Source organism: Molothrus aeneus, chromosome 31 (genome assembly GCF_037042795.1).
Source record: "Molothrus aeneus isolate 106 chromosome 31, BPBGC_Maene_1.0, whole genome shotgun sequence".
Lineage (NCBI taxonomy): Eukaryota > Metazoa > Chordata > Aves > Passeriformes > Icteridae > Molothrus > Molothrus aeneus.
The window spans coordinates 429,710-438,855 of record NC_089676.1 but is presented as its reverse complement, the minus strand read 5'-3'; the positions used below and the strand labels follow the sequence as shown (position 1 = coordinate 438,855).

Here is a 9,146-nt window from a genome sequence, read left to right as displayed (position 1 = left end):
TGCAGTGCCCACCCTGAGCTGCCCTGGCCCAGCCTGAGGCCGTTCCCTCTGCTCCTGTCCCTGTGCCCTGGAGCAGAGCCCGACCCCCCGGCTGTGCCCTCCTGGCAGGAGCTGTGCAGAGCCACAAGGGCGCCCTGAGCCTCCTTTGCTCCAGGCTGAGCCCCTTCCCGGCTCCCTCAGGGATCCTGCAGCCCCTGCCCGGCTCCCTCAGGGATCCTGCAGCCCCTTCCCGGCTCCCTCAGGGATTCTGCAGCCCCTGCCCAGCTCCCTCAGGGATTTTCCATTCCCTTCCCAGCTCCCTCAGGGATTCTCCATTCGCTGCCCAGCTCCCTCAGGGATTCTCTAACCCTTTTCCAGCTCCCCCAGGGATTCTGCAGCCCCTGCCCAGCTCCCCCAGGGATTCTGCAGCCCCTGCCCAGCTCCCTCAGGGATTCTGCAGCCCCTGCCCAGCTCCCTCAGGGATTCTCCATTTGCTGCCCAGCTCCCTCAGGGATTCTCTAACCCTTTTCCAGCTCCCTCAGGGATTCTCCAGCCCCTTTCCCAGCTCTGGACATGCTCCAGCCCCTCAATCTCTTTCTTGTCACAAAGGGCCCAAAGCTGACCCAGGGTTTGAGGTCTCTCAGCAGAGGCAGCACAAGGGGCTGGGGTCACTGTCCTGGTCCAGGCCAGGTGCCATTGGCTCTTGCCCACCTGGGCACACCTGGGCACACCTGGGCCCGTGTCCAGCTGCTGTCCCCAGCACCCCCAGGGCCTTTCCAGACACTCTTCCCCAAGCCTGGAACGTTCTGTGGGGGTTGCTGTGACCCAAGGGCAGCACCCAGCACCTGCTGAGCCTCACTCCATGGATCTCATGGATCCCATGGATCCCATGGATCCAGCCTGCCCAGGTGGATCCTGTCCATCCACCTCCTCCTGTCCTCCTGTCCATCCACCCTCCCACCCAGCTCAGCAAAGAAAACCCCCCGAGCCAACCTTAGGAAAAGATTTTTCCATTTAATACTAGACTCTCAGGATTGAGATGCAGGCTTTTTATGCAATTACATCCAATGTTAAAATTGGTAATACATAATTTACAAAGATTAACATCAAAACAATGATCTATTTAGATATGCTTTGTAAAAAGGAAATATATTAGCAGCATTTATTTTCAGCAATCACACAGCCTACACCCATGCAGACTAAGGTTCAGCTCTATTTGCAGTAACGTAGTGCTTCCTGGCTCCGGCGGCGATCCTGGGGACACACGGGTCTGCTCAGTATTATAAAATAACCAAAAAATAAAAAAAGTCATTAATTTCTACACCAGTAAGAAAAAACAATTCTTTGCACTTACCTAACATTTGATTGTCTAAAAAACATTTTGTTTAGTCTTTCAACAAAAGAAAGATAAAATGACAGAGCTAGTGTCTCGCTTCTGTACGCACTTTATTTTTTTTTTTTTAAAAACTTTTTAGTGTTTAACACCATTTGAGACAATGATTTCTGTTTGAAACTAAATGAGACAACTCGAGGGTTTGGACATGCGATATTCCTACTACACGCACGAGTATTTTATACTCAGGGTTCCTGGTACTGTACAGTGCTTCTCTACAGTAAGAAAATATTCCAAACTATTTTCTTATTTCTTTTTTTTTTAATAAAATATTTTTTTTCTCAAAGGGTTTTTTTCCTTTCTTTTTTTTTGTGTTTTTTTTTTTTTGTTTTGTTTTGTTTTCTCTTTTTAAATCAACACATAAAAGTTAATGGAATGAGTCATGTTCCACTAAGAGTAAAATAATTATAATAATAACAAGAATGTACATTAGGACGAGCTTGGTCCATAAAAAGGAACATGTAACTACGGTATTGCTTTACATCCACGCAGCAGATATATACAACTTGGCACATTAAAAACTGGATTTCTTATAAGAACACCTAAAACAGGACTGGATATGCATGTGTACGTCTGAGACAGGAAAGCAAAGCCACCGTCCGGGGGCAGCGGGGGGGGGCTGGCGGGACAATCGCGACAATCGCGACAATGGCCGCGGGGTGGGGCCAGCGGGAGCCGCTGCCCGGACGCTCGGCTGTCCACCAGCACACGAGGGTAGTGTTAGCAGTTGATAAATTCTACAGCTCACGACAAACACTCGCTCGGATACTGCCTGACGGGCACGGAGTGAAAGGGTCCTTGGGGTTGTTTTTTTTTTGGTGGTTTTTTTTTTCGTTTTGTTTTGTTTTTTTTTTTTTTTTCCTTTTTTCTTTTAACGGATTTTTATTTGCACAACACACGAGACACACGAGAACCACAGCTTATCAAAAAAACCAACAGCAATGGTGGCGTCAGGAGCTGACTTCGCTTTTATAAAATTTCTCTGCAGAAAAAAAGTGAAAAAAACTCACACCCCACCCCCTCCCCCCGCACAGCAAGTGCCTCATCCCAGCTCTCCTGCCCTGCTCCAAGGGCCTCTGGAAGCTTCTCCTTGGCACAGACCACAGGGACACGTGCTCAGCTGTCCCACGGCGAACCTCGTGCTCGGCTGGGGACGTTTCTCTCTTCTTGGAACTTGTGCAAATCAGAGGCCACAGCTTCAGGGCAGCTTTTCCTTTTAAGCCACTGGGCCTTTCCTCTCCCCTCTGGATTCCTGGATTCCCTTCCCTGGCGGTGCTGAGGGTGGCTGGTACAATCCCAGGTGAGCAGTGACCGTGGGGCACATCCTCCTCAGAGTAACTCAGTCCTTTTCCTCTGCCCTCCCTATTATTATTATTTTTTTAAATTTTTTTGTTTTGTTTCATTTTTTCTCCTCTGAGTGGGAATATCAAGCAAAAATAAATTAAATTTGACCATCCTGGACAATAACCACGAGGTTTCCTCAGTACCTAACATCAATACAAGGCACGCCCACCAACACACACACCAAGAGCACTGCAGAGCAGGGTGGGCGCCGTGCCAGCCCGGCCCCCCAGGTGCTACTGTTTGTATTTTGTCAGTTTGCTGCTGCCCTCCTTCCCCAGGCTGGGCTGTGCCCCCAGCCCAGACAGACCCCAGAGCTCGGCTGCCCCTCCTGGGTCACTTCCTGAAGCTGCTCTCGGGGATGGTCAGAGTGCGGCGCCGCAGCTTCCGGCCCGAGCCCTCCTCCAGCAGGTAGGTGACATCGATGGCTGCAACAGAGCACAAGGGGCACCTCGGTCACTACAGCATCACTGAGCTGGGAAAAGACCTCCAGGATCATGGATCCAACCTGTGAGGGATGCCCCACCTGGGCACCCAGAGCTCAGCACTGAGCGCTGCCTCCCATCACTCCTCGAACACAAAATTCCTGTTTCTTTATTCCTGGTTCTTTCAAGGATGTTTCCCTCCAGGAAATCCAAACCATGCCTGGAAAAGGTGCTGAGTGACCCAAGCCCTGAGCCATGGCTGGACCAGAAAAGCTCCAAAAATCCTCTCAACCCAAATGAAGCATCAGTCCATGACTGTGTGGCATTGGACAGACTGGACAGGGCTCATCCTGGGCTTGAATTTAAAAGCAGGGTCACACTTTACCAGTGTCTCTCATCCCACAGCTCAGACAACACCTACAGCAGGCACTCAGAACCAAAGTAAAGCTCATGAAAGGTCAAAAGAGACTTTCCAAATTCCCCTCAGTCTTTCCTGGCCTGTCTGTTAAGTTTCTCCATTGTAGATATTGAACGATGCAGGGGGGAATGAGTTTATGGAAAGGTTTTGTGGTTATTAAAAATATTATACAAAAAGACCCTAAAAATATGATACAAAACAGTGTCATAGTTGTAAGAAATTTCACTTGGAAAATTTAGTGGATTTCTGTTGCAAAGGAAAACGTGGCTACAAAGAAAACTGACTTTCCTAATGCCCACTAGCAAGAAATCCACACAAAACCATTCATTGTATCAACACAGCTCAGCCAAGTGACCCCAGAGCTGCAGGAGACCCAGGGGCTGTGCAAGCAGAGCCTGAATTCTCACCGTTTTTCCCTGGGATTTTCTCTAGGAGGTTGAGCAGGATCTGGTTCAGCCTCTCCCTCTGCAGGTGCCGCCGCTCCTCGGGGCTGCAGAGCGGCCTCGAGTCCGAGGGGTTCTCGTCCCCCTTCTTCTCAGCCTCGCAGCTCTCGCTGGGCACGGGCTCCTTGTCGGGCTCCTCGGGGCTGGGCAGCTCCCCTGGAGCCTGCTCAGGGGCCCCCAGCACCTCCTCCATCAGGGGCAGGGAATCTTCCTCTTGGTTTAAGTCTTTGATTTGTGGTTTCGAGCGATCCGATTTCCAGGATGACCTTACAGGAAAAAAAAAAAGGGTTTAAAGAGAAGTTTTTCAGCTCAAAGGACAATTCCCAGCGAGTTCAGGACTCATCCATGGTTGGGGATCTCTGGAGCTCAATTTCTTCCTCCATCCCTGCACTCACACCCCCCAGTGCTACAGCTTTATCTGCATCGCACCAAACACAGCTTTGAAAAACAAATGGATTTTTATTTTCAGTTTCAAAAGATTTTACCTCCAAAACCACTGTGGCCCAGCCCTTAGTGGGATGTTCTTGCAGGCTCTAGCAGGTCTGGGCTCTGACTGCCCCACAGACACAGGCAGCAGGCCCAGGACCTGGGTTCCTCCATCTGGGAAGGCTGGAGCCTCCTGTTCTGAGCATCTCCTCACTCAGCTGCTTTTTTCTGACTGTCAAATGGCTCCTTTCTTTTCCTGATGTACATTATTATTAATGCCTATCCTGCCTCACTTGTTCCCTTTTATCTCTCTGCAAGTTTAGAGAGCTTTAAATAATTTAAACTTCTTATTTCCATAGCACCCAGGGGAAAGGGGCAGGAGGAGAGTGGGCACAAGAAACAAACAACATTATTTCATCTCTTCTCAACGATCTGGGAGGAGAGACTCACCTGCCTCCGTTCCTCTTGTAGTTGTCTGGCACATAATGAGGCTGCAAGAACAATAAAGATTATGATCAATACCAAATCAGAGTCACAGTGGAAGGAAGTGCTGCTCTGTCAAATGCTCTGGAAGTGCCAATGCAGGACGCTCTGGAAATGCTGTTGTACCTCAAAGAGACTTCACAGGAGGAGGCACAATCATGTAATAAGATCAATTAGAGCCAGATTTGTCTGGTTCTTCGTATCTTCTAAGTAAATTTCAAGCCACAGACCATCATGACAAAAATCATCTTTGCTTTCTGCACAGCATCAACCTGGAACCTTCTCCAAAGCCACTACAAAAACATCTGCTCCAGGAAGAGCAGAGCTCACTTGCAGAAGGTTTGCAGATCTGCTACCTCTGAGTCTCTCTCTGAGCTCACCATCACCATTCCCTGAGCACCTCTCTACCTCTCACCTGCAGGTTCTGTTCCACCCAGTTTTCTTTCCAAGCTTGCTTTCCAGCCAGCTTTTCCCCCAGGCTGTGCATACTCAGAGAATCATGGAATGACTGAGGTTGGAAAAGCCCTCCCAGAGCATCCAATCCAAGCTGTGCCCCATCCCCACCTCGTCCCCAGCCCAGAGCTCTGAGTGCCACCTCCAGGTGTTCCTTGGGCACCTCCAGGGATGGGGACTCCAAACCTCCCTGGATTTGGAGAGAGGTTTGGATGGGGCCTCCAAACCTCCCTGCCAAGGCCTGACCACCCTTTCCATGAGGAAATTCCTCCTGATATCCAGCCTGAGCCTCCCATGGCACAACTTGAGGCCGTTTCCTCTTGTCCTGCCCGTTGTTCCTTGGGAGCAGAGCCTGACCCCCACCTAAAGCATCAGCTCCCTCTGCCTGACCAAGCTTCATTTATCAACACTCAGGAGCTTTCCAGAACTCCATCCAGCCTCCTAAAACCAGATGAGGAAGCTGAGAGCAAAGCCACTCACAGAGAAATCCCTCTTGGGTGTGAGTTTCTTGGGGAAGTGGTCGAAGGCGTAGGGCTTGGTGCACACGGGGTAGCGGTTGCGGTGGATCTTGTAGAAGAGGTGAGCTGATTTATCCAGGCGGTAATCACAGATGTAAACATCCTGCTCCTTCACCCCCTTCGGCCTCCCTGGCACCAGAACAAGGAGAAAACAGTCATGGACTGAGGGGGAAATGTGGTTTATCCCAGGGGTCACAAGTTTCCACCATGCAGTTGTGGAGCACAAGCTGCAGCGTGGTTTCCATGGGCACAGCAGAGCTGTCACTGCACCCACAATCTCTTCCAACACTGAGGAAATCCATCCATTTCTATCTCTGACCCTTTCCTTAAACCTCCAACCTCACCTGCTTTCACCATGCAGTTGAGGAGCACAAGCTCCAGTGTGGTTTCCATGTCCCTGTTTGCTCTCTCACTCAGAACCCCAGCAGGGTCACTCTGAACACCTGCATACTCTGATCAAACACTTCCCAAACCTTCACAGACACAATTTTCAACCGACATCATTTTCTCTTCCCTCTTCAAACAGGAATCCCTGTCCCAGGGCAAAGCCTCAGCTTTGGGCCAGCTCTGAGCCACACAAGCATCCCCACAGCCTTTGGACAGCAGGAACTGCTCCAGGGCATGTCCTTGCTTCCAGAACAGAGTGGATTTGTCCCAGTGCCTGGTTCAGGGTAAGGATGATGTTGGCTGGTGCCCAGCAGTGCTCACCCTCCGCCCAGCACTCTCCAGGCTCCCCTGCTCTGCCAGCAGGGCCAGCACAGCTGACCCCAGGATGTTCCACACCATGGAGTGTCCAGCCCAGTGGGGGTGGCTGCGATCCCCAGTCATGCTGGGGAGTGGCTGCACTGGGCATCACTTGTGCTCCCTGGGGTTTATTCACAGAATCATGGAGTGGTTTGGGCTGGGAGGGACCTTAAAGCTCATCCCATTCCACTCCCTGCCATGGGCAGAGTCACCTTCCACTGTCCCAAGCTGCTCCAAGCCCTGTCCAACTTGGCCTTGGACACTTCCAAGGATCCAGGGGCAGCCCCAGCTGCTCTGGGCACCTGTGCCAGGGCCCCCCCCACCCTCACAGGTAAGAATTTCCTCTGTGTATCCAACCTAAATTACCTCTCTTTTCAGGTTGAAGCCATTTCCTCTTGTCCTGTGACTCCAGTTCATGATTAAGAGCCTCTCTCCACCTTCCTCCTAGCCCCTTCAGATATTGGACACCTCTCTTTCTGTAACCTCCCTTTCCATTACTACTACTACTATCATTATTATTACTACAATATTTTAATTTGTTTCAACCATGAAACTGTTTTTTATCCCAACCCCTGGGGTTTAACTCTTACCTGTTCCCTCCCATCCCAGGGGGAGAGAGTGGCTGGGTAATGCTGAGCTTCCAGCAGGGGTTAACCCACCACAGCCCAGTGCCCAAATGCTTAGGAATGTGTTTAATTCCCACCTTTGCAGTAGGTGTAGAGGTCTAGCACACAGCAGGTCCCCACCACGGCCTCCAAGGGGATGATTTCATACAAGGGCACCCGGAAGAGCTCGTTGTGGTAGAACTTGCGAGACGGGGAATGGTGCGTTTCGTGTGGACGGAAATAGTGGTGGCCAAAGGCAAAGCGCTCCTCCCTGAGGGTGCAAAGGGGACACAAACACCAATCAGGCCATGACACAACCCCTCAATGCCCCCTGCTTTCTTTGGAGCTCCCTTTCTTGCTGTGATGAACAGCAGAGCCACACAAGTTCCATGTTCCACTGCCTGCCTGCAGTGAGGACAAACCCTCCCAGTGTGGTTTCCATGGGCACAGCAAAGTGTGACTGGCCAGGGCACAGCCCAGCTGTCACTGCATCCACAGCCTGTTCCAACACTGAGGAAATCCATCCATTTCTATCTCTGATCCTTTGATTAAACCTCCAACCTCACGTGTTTCCAACCATGCAGTTGTGGAGCACAAGCTCCAGCGTGGTTTCCATGGGCACAGCAGACTGTGACTGGTCACAGCTGTCACTGCACCCACAGCACAGCAAAGCTATCACTGCACCCACAACCTGTTCCAACACTGAGGAAATCCATCCATTTCTATCTGTGATCCTTTGATTAAACCTCCAACCTCATGTGTTTCCACTGTGCAGTTGTGGAGCACAAGCTCCAGCATGGTTTCCATGGGCACAGCAGACTGTAACTGGCCAGGGCACAGCACAGCTGTCACTGCACACACAATCCCTTCCAACACTGAGGAAATCCATCCATTTCTATCTGTGATCCTTTGCTTAAACCTCCAATCTCACGTGTTTCCAACCATGCAGTTGTGGAGCACAAGCTCCAGTGTGGTTTCCATGGGCACAGCACAGCTGTCACTGCACCCACAGCACAGCACAGCTGTCACTGCATCCACAGCCTGTTCCAACACTGAGGAAATCAATCCATTTCTATCTGTGATCCTTTGATTAAACCTCCAACCTCACGTGTTTCCACCGTGCAGCTACAGAGCACAAGCTCCAGTTGGGAATTCCCAACCTCTGCACTTTGCTCATTGCTGCATCCTAAAGGTGAGACTAGCACAAAATTCCTGTGCTTTGGCAGGCAGGTCAGTGGGATGGCTCAAACTCCAAGGCTGTCTGGCACTCACTTCTCGTTTTTCCAGAGCTTCTCGATGCGGAAGATGTCGAGCTTGTCGCGGTTGATGTGGGACAGCAGCCGGTACGATTGCCGCACCGGGTGCCCGTCGGGGGTCCTGCGGCTGTCTCTCATCAGGTACACACAGTCACCTGTCCAGGGACACAAAGGACACACCTGGCCTGAGCCCAGCACAGCAGAACCACAGGAAATAATCATTAAAATGAACACAACCTAATGCTGGATTGTAAGGAATGACATGAAGCCACTGCAGAAGCTGCCAAGAGCACTCAGATGTTTTTCACAGCAGCTTTACACAAAAACTACCCACAGCTTTCCATGGCAGACTCAAAACACCAGCCTCCAAGGGATCAAAACCATGACAAACCACAGGATATGTAAACATGCCAGTCATGATTAGGAAAAGGTGTAGGAATTAGTGATGGCTGCAATAAATATGCGAGAGAGAAGATACTTAGGGAGGAGGTTACTATTAAGAAAATCCTGTCCTGAGAAGCCCCAAGCCTTTGGTTATTCCAGCAGAATTCCAATGAGATGTAGAGCTCAGGAAAGGTAAAGAGAATTCAAAAAGGACTGAACAAACTGGCACTGCTGGCAATCAAAAAGTGTTTCCCAAGGGCAACCCCTAAGCTCAAATG

At 50.5% G+C, this 9,146-nt stretch overlaps 1 protein-coding gene across 2 annotated transcripts in view; it reads right to left on the bottom strand.

Annotated features, from left to right (window-relative positions):
* Positions 1 to 973: 973 nt before the first annotated feature.
* Positions 974 to 9,146, bottom strand: part of ASH1L (ASH1 like histone lysine methyltransferase) — an 83,695-nt gene continuing 75,522 nt past the window's right edge. For both annotated transcript variants that reach the window (XM_066568007.1, XM_066568008.1), the window contains exons 23-28: positions 8,501 to 8,639; positions 7,327 to 7,499; positions 5,842 to 6,008; positions 4,876 to 4,916; positions 3,964 to 4,265; positions 974 to 3,141 (exon numbers count right to left, since the gene is read on the bottom strand). In XM_066568007.1, the coding sequence (XP_066424104.1) occupies positions 3,050 to 3,141; positions 3,964 to 4,265; positions 4,876 to 4,916; positions 5,842 to 6,008; positions 7,327 to 7,499; positions 8,501 to 8,639 (914 nt within the window). In that variant the 3' untranslated portion in view covers positions 974 to 3,049. The remainder of the gene's footprint in view (positions 3,142 to 3,963; positions 4,266 to 4,875; positions 4,917 to 5,841; positions 6,009 to 7,326; positions 7,500 to 8,500; positions 8,640 to 9,146) is intronic.